The sequence below is a fragment of the Gymnodraco acuticeps genome, unplaced genomic scaffold, assembly GCF_902827175.1.
Source record: "Gymnodraco acuticeps unplaced genomic scaffold, fGymAcu1.1, whole genome shotgun sequence".
Lineage (NCBI taxonomy): Eukaryota > Metazoa > Chordata > Actinopteri > Perciformes > Bathydraconidae > Gymnodraco > Gymnodraco acuticeps.
In genome coordinates, this window is record NW_022992006.1 from 265,619 (window position 1) to 283,696 (window position 18,078).

An 18,078-nucleotide genomic window follows, 5' to 3' on the forward strand; every position below is an offset into this window, starting at 1 on the left:
TACGAGTCAGGGCCTAGTACCTTCATCATCCTGATCTCTTCTTACTGACTTTATCCAATGATGTCTTTAAAATGAAGGCATAAAATGTTAAACAAACATCCTAATATGACTGAAAGTTTGCAGGAGTACACAGTTTTCCTTAAAAAGGTCTTTTAGACCCTTTTGGCAGAGCTTGTCACTGACACCTCTAAATAGCCCGTCTAGGCAAAGACTAATTTGACATAAATCCCCGTCTTATACTGTATTTGACCCTCTGACCTGCCTCTGGCACCCCAGTACCCCATAGGCACATTAGCTGTCAGTTTAAAGGGTCAGACAGAGGTACCAAGAATATAATTGCGTACCATCTGCATTCTTCAGAGCTTCATCCTCAAAGCATCTTGCATTGTGAAAGCAGTGACAGAAGTCTGTGTTTAATAAGAGTGAAAACATTCTCACACGCATTGCGTGTCACATATGTGCTTGCATTTCTCAATAAGTATGTTTTGTCTTTGCATGAATGTCAATATCGCTATGTGTGGGAGTGAGCAATGTTTGTGTGTCTATGAGTATGTGTTAATCTTGTCTAAACACCTAACACACCCCTACCTGCTCAGACAGGGCCATGGGTTAATTCTGGCTTTAGGCATTATGGCTAATAACTGCTCATCAACCGCAGTGTGAACTCTTGGAAACGTCAACTGTTGTCGTGGTAACCTTATCACGAACCAACAGAACCTTGATGATGGTGCTGAGTGTGAGGCTGGGATATAATCTACTAAAACCTTTTGAATTAGAAAAAAGTGAATTATTACAGTAGCTGAACACAAAATATTTGTTTTTTGATAAAACTTGTACTCTGTGTGTGCTGTCAAATAAATATTTCGGCATTCCTAAGGCGCTACGAACCTGAGTCAAACAGCAGTTAAAAAATGTGTTACCAGCATGACTCCATTCACAGTTGGGAGTGTCATGTAGCTGCGTGACCCACCTGGGGAGAAGCTACCACTGTCAATCACCTGTCACCTGCCACCACAACATCACAAATTAATCCACATATGATGCTGATAAACATCTGAGTGAGGCTTGATTCGGAGCAATTACAATTTTGGTCAAAAGTTGAAAGAAGGGGGTGAAGCTCAAGAACTGATCCATCACTACCATAACAGATATGAGGAAGAAGACAGACTGTGAGCACTTGGTAAGAGAATGTTGTATTATGTGGCCCCAGGGTGAGGAGCCCTGTAGTTTGAGTAAATGAGGTGATTAGCAGGGATGGTGTGAGCTGTCACACACCAGACACTGGGCTTAAAATCCAATCATGTGTCAATCAGTGGCCCACCAGCAGTTGACCAACAGGTCAAACACAGTATACGCTGAGCCACGTAGTCAGAGCACAACAGCAGTCCTGCATGCAAGGCATACAATGGTAAACTGGTATAATCCAACCTGTGTAACCAGGGATGCAGAGCCAACATGCACTCATACCTTTGTGACATCTCAAAGTAAAGTGATGTACTAATTAATGACAGTCAATCAAAAAGCCATAGAACCCAGCACGGGAAAATAATTGCCTATTGCAATATGTGTTTTGACTGATTTGACGCTTGACTGGTGATATCATGCAATGTTCTATGGGAATTTCCCTGAGACATAAAACATGCCATGGCCAAGGATTGTGATTGACATTTCATATCATGTACTCTCTTGTGTCAACATTATCAGCCGTTTTGGATGATGAAAAGTCCTCTGGATATAACTATTGTAATGGTATGTGAATCAGGTCAATACAAGAGTATGGTTGCCATTCAACAAAAAAACTCCAATAAAGCTCCTTAAAGAAGGAAGGCAGACAAAGCTTGGTCTTTACAATGTGCTGCTGGGATATATGACACAGTATCCAGGCCCCACAGAGCTACAGGGATGCTCTAGGCCTCTGCCCCCTGGCCTGACCAATACAGAAGCCTAATTAAAAGACCATTGAGGATAACCACCTTGACTTTTACGAACCATATAAATCTATACTAGAGTGGCCTATTCAGGGAGTCAGAGCAAGGAGGGGGGAGCGGACCAATGCAGACCAGAGTAAAGGGTTAGAAGGATGGTGAAGGCTGGCAGAAAATGAGAAGGGGTTTGACCATAGGATGCGGAGAGAGTTTAGGGGGGTGGGCATTCCTCTCCTCCCCCTCACCTCCTGCTGAAACAATAGGACTCACTAAGAGCCAAGGACCAGAGGGTGTGATAAGGTAATGATAATGTAATGAGGACCAATCATGAGCCTGAGCTAAGAGGAGGGCCCCTTAATTTGTCTCTAGAGTGGTAGTTCAGTGACAGATTGATTGCGCTGAGTGAGACTGATGATGTGACACATGCAACATGGATGTGACAGGAAGAGAAAGAGAAAGAGGACAAGAATTCATAAATCATAATGAATGAAGAAATTGAAAGGCCGCACAATCTGTCAGTTCTGTGTGTAAGCTCTGTCTATATGTCTATGTTGCTCTGTACAGACAGAGCAAACATAGCTACCCAAATGAATGTTCATACAAACAGGGAATGAAGAAAATAGCCAACAAGTAAACTGTAGTGAACTGTATTAAACTGTGAGGTGATTGTGAAATAGTCCTACATGCAGAATGTCTGCACCCTATAATTTCCAATGAACATTCAAAAACAATGTGTGAGGCCAGTTTGCAATGGGATCGCAATCACAATTCAGAACAAGCTGTGCCCGTTGTACAGAGAAGAAGTTGCAAGTGGCTGAAACAGATTTGTTGCTCTGCAAATGATAAGAAAAAACTGTTGAAAAAACCTCATCCTTCATATCCCGACTGGTGCTTGTATTGGGATATATACTCCCAATCAATACAGAGAGAGAAAACATTTTGGATATTGTGGTAGATAACTATGAAACATGCTGAGAGCCTAACTAATCTTAAGGGGAAAGTCAACGGTAAACACATAGTGGTGCTTCCATGATGAGCGCTAATGTCCGCATCATATACCCTTGATGAACGAAACCTCTGCACGTGTCCATTTTGTGCACCATTACACACTGCCCAATCTCCCTTTGCAGCAGCTGTGCTCTGACGGGGATGTTGAGGCTGTTTCCAGGCCTCACCGCCTTCACCCTGTTCTTCTTGGAGTCACCAAAATGACATACAGTAAGCCCTCTCAGAGGCAACGTAGGCCAGCAGCTGTCATGAATGTAGCTAGAGTCAGCAGTGCTCCAGTTCAGTTCAAATATATAAAACAGCAAATATGACAAAGCAAATTAAAAGGTGAACTACAACCAATGGATGAACCTGGTCAAAGAGTCACTAATACAGCACCTGTTAGGAATAAGTCATGCAACATCATCATCCTCTCACAGGATGAGAAGGGATTTTCAAAGAGATGCCACTGTATTGATGCTTAACCATAGTTCACAGCATGGTATGAATTAGTTATCTGATTCCAGTAAGTTACTTTCGTAGCACTTATGGCTGGACGGTGTGGTACATTTAAGGCATTGCGCAAAACTCACTGCAGATGAACTGTCTAATCCTGGGAATACAGACATACTTATTTGCCTCTATTCATAGGGATATTACTCTCCAACTTGCTCCTGTTCTCCTCACTTTTCTTCTTTCTCACATCTAGTATAAAATAAATGTATGCCAAATTCGACATCTTTACCTATTGTTACCTTTCAGTGAGCACGCACTGTTTGTATGACTATCACAACGCCCATTTTAACTTTAGCCCTGCAGTGTTTTGTGGTCCAACTGTAGAGAAGTCAAACTATGAATTGGAGGGATATGAAGCAATATGTCAAATTGTGTAATCTTCTGGTCTTGCATCTATCCTAAGTAGTGTTTGCCTGGCCACTTTGACATAAAACTACCATTGATTACACTGTCATGGTGGGCTGCAGCATGAGGTAAAGCAACTGTCTACTGCTTCATTTTCTCAACAGGTCACGGCTGTTGCCAGCTGTGGAGTGAATGAACAGAGCCCTGCCAGAGAAAGTAAGCAGTACCTACCGTACAAAGCTTGTTCTATTGAGAGCTAGTGGATAGTGGAACCATGTTTGTTGCTGTTGCTTCACTTTTGTCTGGCATGATGACTGGGAACATGTCCATGCATGTATGTCTCTACTGCCGATTAGTTTATAGTCTTGTATTTGTATATAAAATGTGAATTATACCTTTAACTTTAACTGCCAAAAGTATTTATTCTTCGCATATTCATGAATATAGATGGAGATTTGTTTCACCCTGTTGCCTCTTGACACTACACTGAAGTAAGTGTGGCAGCAACAGTGTATAATCAATAGCTTCACCTTTTATTTTGACACCCAATAATAATAAAAGGTTGGCAGAACTTGGCTGACTTGAGAGACGTCTCATTACCATCAGCACTAGATTTCAGCCTGGCTATGAACATGGTGAATGGGAAGATTTGCAATGGTAAAAAGACTTTAGAGAAAATAAAATGGGGCAACAAAATAGACTAAGAGAGATCATCAAAATAAAACCAAGTTCTGTTTTTGTTAAAATCCAGGCTAGACTGTGTAATGTTGACAACTTACCTCAATACTGAACTGTTTTCTCTTGAGCTTGAAGGCCAGGTCCTTGTGGTCAGGAAGTTTACTCGCCAGACAGTTCAGATGAGGTACTTGGCGTACATGTATCAGACCTGTGAAAAACGATGAAAGCATATTAAAACCGAATGGGCTGAACAATGCAAAAAAGCAATATACCACTACATTCTAGTAGTATTGTTGTATGATGTCCACGTTTTTATCTGCGTCTGTCTTTTAATATAGTCTTTAAAAATACAACTTAGGCAGAGGTTTATCTCTTTTAAAAAAAAAACTATAATCTTAACCTGTTAAGCCCCAAACCTGTTTTTCAGGTCTCAGGCTCGAAAATGACATTCCCAGAACAAATGACTATATCTTCCCTTCTAAAAGGGGTAAATGAATCATCTTTTTTCTCTAAGCAATGATACACCTGTGAGTTGGATGTAGAAAAGTCAGAATCAATATAATTTTTTTTATTTTAAAGTAAATTCAGATTGAACATAGTAAGAAAATGTAAATTATAGTGTCCGTCCAAAAAAAACACATTACTTATAGTGAAAACCACCCTTGAATGATGGGATAGCAGACTAAAAGCTTTAGGAATCTAAACTATAACATATAATAAGTACCCTGTATCAAGATTGATGCAAAACAAGTGACATTTGACCTTTTTAGAGAGATTTAGAAAAAAAACACTTCTGGGGTCATTTGGGTGGATTTGCCATATCTCTGGCCCCCATTGGTCAATTTTGATGATTGACACCTCTTTTGAACCGTTAGAGCCAATAGAATCGAGGGGAAGTTCCTAAATCCACCTACACATTACCATTGAGGAATGAGAGTGATGCGCGAAACCGAAAGCTATGTTATGCTCTGAAAACTAAAAACTAGGTTATAGTCATACATATGATGATGGATTATCAGTAATCATTTCAAAGGGACACAGAGACATTGGATTAACCTTCGGCAGCGCTTTTATCGTTTTAATGCCATTGAACACAACTTTTGATCAGAAAAACAGCAAAGGTAAGACATATTTGCCATTTTGGCTCCGTAAAGCTACGTGGTTTGTTGTCTGGGTTTGCCTTCGCTGCCGTGAGTTTTGGTCGCAAAGTGATGATACTTATACCTCTAGATTCTGTGGAATCTCAGCTTCAATCTGATATATTTGTGTTGTTTGTGCAGATCCGATAAGTAATAAAGTATTTATACCATGAGTTCTGTGCAAAGTGCGTTAGCATTTTTTCGCTCAGGGCCAATTCAGAGGCTCTGCGTTAGAGTTGTGTTTTGTTTCGGTAAAAAAATGTCATATCGTCAGTTAGCTGAGTTTCTTCCCGTTAAGTGGGTATGACACATTAATAGGTTGTTAAATGTTAAGAAGCCCTCAGACGCTGTTTCTTGCAGATGTTGCGTCTCTGTCCCCGCCCGCGGGGCCGTGGGGCTCAACAGGAAAAGATTATAAACAAATCAATTGCTATTGGTATTCTATTTTATTTAAATTTTAAATAACCGTTATTATAATATGATAAAATACTATAATAAGGGAAGTGTTTTTTCGCTTTTTCATATCTACAAACACTTGTTTTCATTTGACGCATTGAAGTCAGCATCTTAAAAGGAAACTTTCAATAATCCCCCTGCTTATCCCAAAATGTTGGATAGTAAGAATTTTGAAAGATGTTTACACAAATCGATACTAAATTGTCCTTATTAGTTTTGAAGTAAAGGGTGCTGGTCTAATTGAGTGAATGTAGTAGGACAGTCATAAACAAACCAATATCTTTTGACACCTACATCTGCACTAAGCATCAAAGTTGCTTAGACCAGAGAAATTACTTATTATCATATATTGACAAACAACATTTCTAAATTGATAATCTTACGCTCTTTATTTTCCCTACAGGCTGGAGCATGGGTGTACTGTAAAGTACATTTGCCAATTAAAGGACACAGTAGAGCAATGAGGGGCAGTACACAAATACAAGTCAGGGATTCCTGCAAAGGGTAGAGGGACGTTTTGCAGCACTTTTTTAACTCTGTGTTTCACTTTTCTTGTCCCCACAAAGTTACATTTGAATAAAACTGGAAAAGTACAAAAGAAGTGGGATGGTATAAATGATCGTGAGAGAGAAAAGAAGAAATCGAGAGAGTAATGGAGAAAGGGAGACAGACACAGAAAGTGGGGGATGGTGGGTTCTCTCCTCTGTGCACTTGGGTGATTTTCCCTTGCCTGATTTGCAGTGACAGGCTTCCCAGCATGCTTTGAGCAGCCCTGAACTGCTGCCGCAAACACGCACGCACGCGCATCCGCACGCACTCTCACACTCATACCAGATGCGTTTGCACTCACATCAAAACAATCATGCACATAAATGTATTTCATAACACAACCAGAATCTTACTGGCTGGTTAAACAGACGGCAAATATATTCTTGAATGAGAAATTCAAACAATATTAATTGCAAATCCCAAAGAACAATTTTGTACTCCAATCTTTTTTTTTTAATGATGCCCCACAACGCTCAAATAATACATGCGTTTACATGCCACCTGCCTTTACAATGAAGAGGAATGTGGTCACTATGGGATGGGTTATCTAAATAAAACATGCTGTTGGATGAAACCAAAATCTGCCATTGAATGTTTTTACTCCTCATCCCTTCATCCGTCACAACCGAGGCCGTCTAACCCTGAGGAGGGAGGGGGGGGAAACGAGAGAAAAAGCGCAAGAGTGAGTCGGAGAGTTCGAGAGGCATGGCTAAAAATACCCCACTCGCTTAAACTGACCTTTATTCGCGGAGAGTGTGATAGAAAAGAGGGAAGCAAACAAGAGAAAGAACGAATGATAAAACCGTAAAAGAAAAGTGATGGCGAGGCCGGAGAGAGCAGAGACAAACTATGTTTCCCCCCCTCCTTTTCTTCGTTTCCGTCTCTCCACTCGTCCCTTATTGGTGTCCTCTTCCCTCTACTGAAAGCCTTGCCCTCCATTTATTAGCAGAGCATGCTGGCCATGGAGACATTGAGCGAGGGATGGAGAGATACAGGCAGAGAGGAAGAGAGAGTGATGGTGAGAATATCGATTCCCCAGTGTTGGTCTGCTCTGCTCCAGAGCCTCAGGGGTATGGGACTAGGGATGGAGAGAGGGCGAGGCGAGAGGGAGAGAGGCTGTGCTGGAGGGGGGGAGGCAGGGATGGAGTGGGTGAGGGTGCGAGGGAGAGGGGGTACAGCGTGGCAGCTGAATCCCCCCCGGCCTGTCTACTGAGGAGCACGTCTGATTGAGCAGCAGCACACTAACGCGCACTGACAGCCTGGCCTGCAAGGGGGCTGCCCTGCCTCCATCCACAGCCCAGCCCCAGCCTTAATGCACTGCTTGTGTGTACGTGTGTGTCTGAGGGAAAAGAGACAGAAAGATAAGCGAGTGTGTGTGTGTGTTCTTACCATGGTAATCTTTGTAGAGTGGGTTGGTCTCTCTCTCAGAGCCTTTGAATGATTCCAGGGCTATGGCATTGTCACATAGCCTGGTTATGCTGCCCATTAGAGCTCTGTCCTGTAGGGTCGAGAGTGAGAGAGAGAGAGAGAGAGAGAGAGAGAGAGAGAGAGAGAGAGAGAGAGAGAGAGAGAGAGAGAGAGAGAGAGAGAGAGAGAGAGAGAGAGAGAGAGAGAGAGAGAGAGAAACATGAGCAGGTAATTAAAAGCCTCCTGACGGGCCATCAGTGTTGCAATTAAATGAGGTCATCATGTCCCGTGGTCAGGTCATTTCTGCCCAAGGCTTAGGTGAGGGTGATGAGGAGAAAGAGCCCTGATAGGTTACACAGGTGATGTTTGGGCAGGTAAATGAACTAAAACCTTACATCAGGCATACATCTTCAAACGTGGCCTATGAAGTCAATGGCAAGTGGCAACACATCATTATTTTACTTCATGGAAGAACAATTATTACAGTAAGGCTCACAGTTGGGGCACACTTTCAAACTGGCACACAGCGGGGGAGGACAGAAAGGAAGTGGGAGAAAGTAGTGGAGGCTCGATGGGGAGGGCTCCCCCTACTGGTTAGGTGATTGACTTGACAACAAAGAGGACACATCAGGGGCGAACAGCACAGCAGACAGAAATAATGAGAAACATACAAAAGGGTGGAGGCAGAGGGTAAAGGCAGAAGAGGGTGAGAGAGAGGGACACTGGGATGGAGGGAAAGAGGGAGTCCTGCATTATTAATCCTTTTGCCTCTTGAATCATTCACATCCTTCTCTCTGTGTTGGCTGCCACCGCCTAATGCAGTTTTCATGCCTTCATGTCTTTTCCCCACTCTTTCTTCTTCCTTTTCATTTTTGTCCTACTTTTAAAGTATGCATATCCCACCAGTCAGTACTGCCAGCACTTACAGGGTATCTGAGGTCACTTAAATGCAGCAATTAAAGTCAGTGTAAGAGTTTGGCTTAGACAGTTTCTTAAACAACTAATGGTACAGTATGGCCAATAGCGTTTGTACGAGAGAGAGAGAGAGAGAGAGAGAGAGAGAGAGATAGAGAGAGAGAAGAGAGAGAGAGAGAGAGAGAGAGAGAGAGAGAGAGAGAGAGAGAGCGAGAGAGAGAGAGAGAGAGAGAGAGAGAGAGAGAGAGGGTCTGCGAAAACTTTGTCTGTGCTGGTCTGTCTAATAATAATTATAATAATAATAATTATTCTGTGCTATAATAATTATTCTGTGCTTACTTGAATACAAAGATGAGGCTCTTTGGCAAAGACTCAAAAGTTTCAAAGTCATAGAGCTGCTCAGAGCAGGGGCAGAAAGGCAGAATGACGTCAGCAAGACATGCACGTGGTACACAGCTCCTTGAGTTTTAGGAGGTCTACATATTTTTTGAAATTGTATTCATAATTGATAATGAGCTCAAACTAGAGTGTCCTCCATTCTGCAATGAAAGTATATGCTGGCTCAATTAGCTCAGATTCCATCAGTGCAAATCCCCTGAACACCCAGAGCCTCCGCTGACCGTCACTGACTGACAGATCATAGGGAGAGACAGCCTTCATTTACCCTGCAGCATCTTAACTTGAATTGAATCCACCACAGTCAATGCATGTAACCAGTTAGTGATGAACACCATTTCATCACAGATGTTTGACTTATCAGGTTTCGGCTGTATGTCTCTCTGTACTTTAGTTTGCTTTTTTGAAAATGGATATATTATGTGTACAAACTCAAAATTCAATACATCACTCTGAGGGAGGCAGATGTCTTTCGTTCTGTTTAATGTCTTTGGAGAGTAGAGTCTATATATGAAACAGAATAAATGCACACTTCCAAGGCTAGGATTGGAAGCAGGTGTTGCTCCAAAATAAATCTTATCTGAAGAACACAGGCAGTTTCTCCACTATAACATATAACTCATAGTTGCATTTTTCATGATTATTATAGATACATGCTCTTGTTTGAAAATACTTAAACATGTGTAAAAAACACAATTTTATGTAACAAAATTAGACGGATTAAGATGTAAAAACTAATGTTAATTTGTAATAAAGAGCCACTAAGTAACATTTGCTCTTGAGCTAAAAAGGTCTGCTTAGTTTATGGGAATTTAATATAAGGGGACCTATCATGCAAAATGCACTTTTTTATGTCTTTTATACATAAATATGTGTCCCGGTGTGTCAGGGAACTCACGCAGCGTCAGAAAATAAAACCCTCTCTCTTTTCCTCCGTACCCAAATCTCTAAAAACGGGGCTACAACAGAGCTGATCCAGATTTGCGTCCGATATGACGTAATATCGGAAATGTGGACCCACGGCACTATCAGAAACGTTGCTATCAGAAACAATGCCCGACTGTTTTGGACGTAATATGGTCGGTGTTTACATTAGCATTGCTAACACTCAGAGCTAACCTGTACTGGAGAGCATGTGTGTGAAGAAGCAGGAAATAAAAAGGAACTCACCTTGTGGTATAATAACCGGCAAGAGAGAAAGCCTTTGAGCTCCATACTGTTTCAGAAATAATCCTTGATAATCCATGATATGGCGTTTCATCACGGACAGTATTTAGTTTAGACAGTAGCTGCCGGGTCCCGCATGAGCTCAGACCCGCTCCTCTTTTAATTTTTATTAAAAAATTTTATTTTTTTTAAAGCTTTATACCCCAAATCAGCACTTTTGAAACAGTAAGTGAAATAGAGGGGGCTATGAGGCATGGCTAGAATGGGTGATCTGTTTGGTATTTTGAGTAAAACACATCATAGACATGTTTTTATATATTTTTATATATCTGAGACTTATGCTATTGCCAAAAAATAGCATGACAGGTGACCTTTAATATACAAATTACAAATAACAACATGCTAATAAAATATGTTATTTCACAAATATTTTACTGTTTTGAAAAATACAACATTTTAAGACAAATCAATAACTTTATTTTACAAATTCAGGATTTACTGCTTTTGTATTGTCTTATGTGAAAGTAAATAACATACGTTTTGGTTTTTGACAATTCTCCTACGTTTTCATATACGTCTTTCATAATCTTTTTATACCCCCTAAACTAAAGGATTAATTAAGAACATAATCAGCAGATTAATCAATGATGCAATTAATCTGCTGATTGCAGCTTTAAATTCAAATTAGTAAATGTCAACTGAACATGTAGTTGTGGTTTTGTAGCAACACAACAACTCTGCCTGACCAGTCCAAAGTCTAAATATTTGCATAGGTCAGGACACCACTTAGTCTGAGCAGCAGGTGAGGTGTATATGGATGCATCTTAGTGACGACTGTGTGTTTTGTGTTTGTGTGTGTTTACTTGTGGGGGTGGTGGCAGGCGATAGTATGATGGAGGAGGACCGGGCTAGGACAAGCCTAATTAATGTTTCAGATGGACTGTGGCACTGGGCCGCTGTGAGGAGGCTTTCAGTGAGTTGCTCAACTTCCCAAGCTGCTCAATAATGGATAGAGAGTCCAGCGCGTTCTCGGCCAGCTAGCCCACTACTACTAGTCTAGACAGTCTTAAAAAGGCCACGTTAACTAAGATAAACATCTCAGGAAAGGTAGTTGCGGAAAGAAGCTCTGCTAACACACAAATTGTTAAAGTACCAGACACATTGTTGTCATTAAGTTAAAATTAGCAGCCTGCACACCTTGGTGAGATCAGCTGATCAAAGACCAAGTGTAATTAAACTAATCATAAGGTCAATTCATAGATACCCATCCTAACAGTCTCTCATTACCTCCATGTTGGCTTAGTCACCCAACACCTGATTCAGTCCAAAATGTCCCCCTCTCCTCTTCCTCACCCGCTCATTCACTTCACTCCCCAGGGTGGAGAAGGGGGAGGGGACAGATTAAGGGTTTGGAGGCCAGGCCGGAGAGGGACAGGGGGACCGCTCCCACCACAGCTGACATCTGCTAGTTAGCCACTCTACCTTTTTTGACTAGGCCAAGGCCGCTGTGCACTGAGTATATAGGCTTGAAGCCAGAGCATGTTGTGACAACACAGCTGTTCTGAAAGTTAAGAATCAACCTATATCTTTATATAAACCAATGTAGACTATTGTGTTTCCATGCTGTTGTGATTGAAGAGAATCAAGAAGTAGGGTGATTTACGTGTAGGCAAGATAAAACATTTAAGTAGAACGTCTCAGATGGCTTTTCTGGTAAGTGTGCTTCTACGGTCCACTGTCTGGGGGAGGGCTGTGGTTTGCCATATGCCTCAGCAGATGACTCCACCTTCACACTGAGAGGCCAGACTGTACATAGACGCATGCACGCAGACTCATAACCCCCCCCAACCCATACATAAACACACACACAGCCTGAGACTCACACAACTAAAGGAGGGATATTTGTAAGAGAATAAAATGCATGAACACAGACACACACTCTCATTGTGTAACGCTTCAAGTAATTAAAAGCCCAAACAAACAAACAAACATAGATCCAGAGGCCTTTGAATGAAGTGTGCACTCGACTGGGTCTGTTGGGAGAGCGATGCGTGAGGAAGAGGCCCCCGCTCAGGCCTGAGTCATACCAGGTTGACACTGAACTACAGGGTCAAGAGGAGGCCCCACTACAAAAGACTTCAAACTTTGTTTCCCATTAATGAAACGAGACAAAGAAAAGGCACATGGGCCAAACCACGCACCAAAAATCCAAACTGTCTATTATCTGTAAATTCAAGTCAATTCAAAGTTCGTTATTAATTGACGGTGGTAGTTTAAAACACAGCAGAGAAGCAAAGACATATAGATGTAGAATTTAATAATGCAAAACATACTGGAGTTATGATTTGTAAACTTTGGATGTCGAGGTATTATATCAGCACCACACATTTTATTAACGAATGACAAACTGTTATCAACTTTTTAAAACTAGCATCAAAAGTGTATACATCAGTTATATATCAGATGCATGTAATGTTTGATCATATAAATGTATCCTGAGTTCATGCTGATGCTTGTGAACTGCACAGAGTTGTTGTTCGTGTGTCAAAAAAGAGTCTTACCTGGATGAGATGTGAAGGCAAAGTAACTACTGCCACTGACAGCGAGGACCTCAGCAAAGCACGCAGTCCATAGAGAAAGGTAGTGAGGGCGCGGCCATTTTTAGGGTTGTCATGGCAACACAGGTCATCACCCCACAGAGCAGAGCCAAGAGAGTGAAGCCCGATTCGCAGGATGTTACGTGAATTTGACTATGAAAAAGAAGAAGCACAAAGAAGGGGTCAGGAAAACCAAAAAGCAAATCAAGAATGTAACTTTCTACTCATGCAGTAATAAACTTTTTCTTTATTTAAAGTTCTCCCAGTGCATCTGAAGATTTAAATGTTGCTGCTTTTGGAATAGTTTGGAAAGGTGCTGTTATGGGTACTATTCCCAAACTCTTGGAGAGAGCGACTGGACAGTCTGCTCACCAGCACAGACGATCGGTGCCCAAACGTGACTGGACACAACTGCCCAATCACAGAGGCCATCTGACACACACACAATGGACCTGTCAGACAGGCTTCCAATATGGCCGCCACCCAGAAACCCCAGCACATTCTTGGCACAACAGCGATGCTCTGCAGCCAAGGGGGCCTGGGTAAGGGTGGAGTGCCTTCCCTTGAAACAACCCCCCCAACCCACCATAAGAGATCAACAGTAACCCACTCTCATGAAGACAGAGAAAAAGTGGCCAAACAGTGGTGGGATATATATCACTGAAACTGAGAGAATGGAGGAGCTGTCCAAACTGTGAGAGGTTTTTAACCTTTCCTACAATTGCCTTTTATTTGGAGTTTCTTCAGGGTGGCTCCTGATTACTGAGGTGAGAGCCAAGAGTGATTAACAAAGCTCTGGCCCAAAATCTGCTCACTTTTTCCTTTTTTTGTTTTATTCCAGCCTCTCCTCTCTTTCATCCCTCCCCCTCTATTATCTCAACCCTCCCAAAATCTCCTCTACCCTACTCCCCATCGCTTCCTCTCCCAACAGTATGACCTAAGCTTCGTTTGAATCTGGATCAGAATCACAGGCATCTAAGAAAAATAAACCCCATTGTTTCTGGAGTTTTCCACAGTTGGCTCATAGTTTCCCAAAGGAGGACTCTCACACCGGACTACATTTATCCTCCGCTACGGCATTCCAAATCAGTGCTACATCTCTATACCTTACTATACTTAAGTGTAAGTGTTTTGTGTGGGCCTTTGTGGTTGTTAGATATGCCCTTTCTTTGTTTAACAGGCTTTGCCTACGCAGGTCTTGGGGGGCCAGAGAATAAGAATTTGATTTCTATGTCTGCAGCCCAGCAGGGGGGGGTTGTGGTAACACGACTGTTGCTGTGGCACCAAGAGGAGAAGCCAAACTTAACTCCTATAGTTTAGCCTATAGAAAAATCAGGGAACAGTGCCAGTTGAGTCCAGCCAAGGAACCGAGGCCAGCCATATAGACTGCAGCCAGCCTGGGACCACAACCTAATCACCAGCCAATCACTGAGCAGACTCACAGTCCTGCTGCCACCCCTGTCCCATTCATCTCAAAAGACTCCAAAAAAAAAAATGTTCTGGGAGATTAACCCTTGATGTAATCTGTTATTAACATTACACGGTTTATATCAAATCTGCATCTTGTTACCAGTCCATAATGGCAGAATCACAAATAAACATAAACTCACACGCACACTGATTATCACCCATACTGGGCATTCTTGTGCCAGTGCCCATGTCGCTCTGTGCCGCTCTGCATTCCTCGACTGTGCCAACAGCATGTCAGGCGGCCACACTGCTTTAATGATGTCAGCAGTTAATCTGGCGTGTGAGTGACAGCGCTTGGGGAGGGAGGGTGGGGGGTACTAGAGGTAAACCCTGTGCGAGATTGACAGGGGGAGAGGTGGCTCCAGGTGACGAGCAGAGGGGTCATCGAAAGTAGGTGAATAAGACACACACACACACACACACACACACACACACACACACACACACACACACACACACACACACACACACACACACACACACACACACACACACACACACACACACACACACACACACACACACACACACACACACACCACACACACACACACACACACACACACACACACACACACACACACACACACACACACACACACACACACACACACACACACATACACAACACACCCCGTATATATCCATATATACAGGCACATCACAGTGTTAAGAGGATTACACTGGGTCCTGTGGGAAACAGAAGGGGCCATGGTTGTTTCTGGCATTCTGTAAGGGACTGATGATTATTAAAAAGATGTATGTCAAAGGTAAGACACACACAGCTGGGACACACAGGTCAGGCCCAACCCGAGCAGGTGACAGAGAGGTGAACAGACTCCAGACAAGTGGTGGTTGGAATGTGACAGAAGAGCTGCAGGTCACAGACACTGTTTTACTTTCTCTCTTTTAAAATTGCTCCATGAATGCGGCTCACACATGATACTTTAAAAGCACAATAGTTTGACTGGGCTTATAATAATTAGCACGTCTGGAAGCACACATTTGAAACACAAACCTGTAAGCACCAGAACGTCAACGAGTTCACATTATTTAACAATTAGTGAGAAGAGAAAATGCACACAAACATTTTGTGTTGCTTCACTGCTAGCGGCAGCTTACTGCATGTCTACTGTTTTTCAGCATTGTTTTTTTAGCCAATATAAGAGCCAAAACCAAATCCACAAACAATGGAAGGGGAACCGTTTAAAATCTCTCCCTATTTCCTGTCCATCTCCAGCGTTACTTGAAAAGAAAAAAATATGTAAACTTGTGATCATGGAAATGTATATGTGTGATCAAATATGAGTGGTAGGTGCTTTTTGTTAAATCAAATCATTTAACCACACTGAAGTTATTTTTAACACTCTAGTCTAACTAAACGGCATGATGGTTGAAGCTTTGATATCCCATAACATGAAGAGATCTTGGCCTAAGGTTGAAATGTTTTCTTGTTCAGCTGCTTTGTCTGCTGTTTTAGCTGCAAACATATACTCAAGGTGGGATTGCTGTTTGGTGTGTTGGTTTTCAATTGAGATACACATTTTCAAAAAGTTAAAAAATATATGTAAAAACCCTTTAATCAGGCTGAAAGAAAGAAATGCAAAGTGGATCATCACTTCTGGTTCTTACCATAGGGGCTGCTACATCAAAGCCCTCCCTGTTTATGACCTCTTGAAGAGACTTCAGCAACGCCGAGTAGGACTCAAGCATGGTACTGAAAAGAGCACAGGACAGAGGAGAGAGTTGAGGGGACAACCAGAAAGAGAACACAAAGAAAGGGGTTACTTCAGACGTGTTAACTGTAATTAAAAGCATTTTGATAAAACTGGGCCAAGCCTTTCACCGCAGTAGCTTAATCCTGTAGGACTGCAGTATGTTCCTCCTAACTGTGCTTTTCTGGAGCCACTGAGGCAGACAGATGATCCATATCAAGAGATCCAATTAATTAATTTGGTTGATTAAATTACAACATGACTGGTTCTCTGTCAGCTCCCCGAGGATCTGATTGTGCCGAGACAGACGGACAAACAGACAGATGAGACGTGCATATGCACAAACATACACACAACAAAGACGATAAGTGAGAAGGAGGGGGGGGGGATTAATGGGCTGATATCTAAAATTAACAAGGAACAGCATTTTGGTGTTTAATCAGGGGTAAGATGTGCACTACTGACAAAGGGCGTACAGTACCATCAGAGCCACATTTAGAAACAGTTAGGGGAAGGATTACTGCTGAGCCCATCATGGACCTATAAGACAGACAATGTTAACCCCATGTTTTTACTAAGGTCCGTCAACTTAAGAACGCCCCACCATTGTAATGACCACTCTGCAGAGAGTCACAGTGGGCAGCTATGTCAGTTGTCAATTCGACCTGCATGCTACAAAAGCTGATACACATAGATTGGTCACACGCCAATAGCCCTGCATAAAGAACAGTAATACACACTTATGCTGATTACACTTGCGCCAAGTACATCCATGTACTCTATTTCAGTTATTCAGCCCGACAATGGTGCCTCCTGACCCTGCTGGGGCTAATGATAGAGCTGGTTTGGTGAAAGAGGGACACCTACCCTCCTTGGCCTCTCTGCCCATGCCCCTGCTCTGAGGTAGGGGGCTGGGATGGTTTGACATGCAGTTAAGCAGGAGGTTGCCTCTGGTTGGCAGCCATTGTGTGGGATGGCATTGTGTTTTAGCTACCCCTACCGAGCACTCCTCATTCAGGTACCAAAAAGGTCTAGGTGCTTAGCTACAGGGGCTGGTGCGCCGGCTAATTAGGATCATACACAGGGACGCTTCTTTATCTCAGTGTTTCTCTTTCAGCAAGGAAAGAAAGGAGGAGAGAAGGGGGATGCTTGGTCTTAAACAACAGGATCTGTATCACCTAGAGAGCAATTTGTGCCAATTATGCCTTCAAGTGAAACGGAGCAATTTAACAGCTAGGGTATCAACATGGGGCTGTGGACACGTGCAAGGGGGAGTAGCCTGCTTAGGAGTTTGTTTGGAACATGTGCGTCTGTAATATGCCGAGTGTGTGTGTGTGTGTGTGTGTGTGTGTGTGTGTGTGTGTGTGTGTGTGTGTGTGTGTGTGTGTGTGTGTGTGTGTGTGTGTGTGTGTGTGTGTGTGTGTGTGTGTATGTATGTGTGTGTGTGTGTGTGTGTGTGTGTGTGTGTGTGTCAGTATTGGGGCGGTGCCGGGGGGACAATGGTGTGGTGCAGGTGTAGTTTCCTGCTGTCAAAATGTCTGTAAGATCTAGAAGCCATTCAGACACAAACAGTACCATCATGTCACTCCTACTCACTACACTGCGACACAGGGCTTCAGACATCAACGGAGAAGATATTTTGTTATTTTATTTTCTCCCAATCAATAGAAATGTTTAAGTTCTGACCTGATATTTAGTAAAATAGAGTATCACTTCACTTAATGGTCCACTCTCGAAAATGTATACTTTAAACTGAATATCCATAACATTTAATGTGTTTGCTTGGGTGCGCTGTTAAACAGTCTCTGTTTGCTGA

The 18,078-nt window shown here is 42.5% G+C and overlaps 1 protein-coding gene across 1 annotated transcript in view; it reads right to left on the reverse strand.

The window, feature by feature from the left end:
• Positions 1–18,078, reverse strand: part of elp4 (elongator acetyltransferase complex subunit 4) — an 82,504-nt gene that overhangs the window by 54,173 nt on the left and 10,253 nt on the right. The window contains exons 6-9 of the mRNA XM_034201343.1: positions 16,180–16,264; positions 13,042–13,230; positions 7,985–8,093; positions 4,553–4,659 (exon numbers count right to left, since the gene is read on the reverse strand). Coding sequence (XP_034057234.1) covers positions 4,553–4,659; positions 7,985–8,093; positions 13,042–13,230; positions 16,180–16,264 — 490 coding nt within the window. The remainder of the gene's footprint in view (positions 1–4,552; positions 4,660–7,984; positions 8,094–13,041; positions 13,231–16,179; positions 16,265–18,078) is intronic.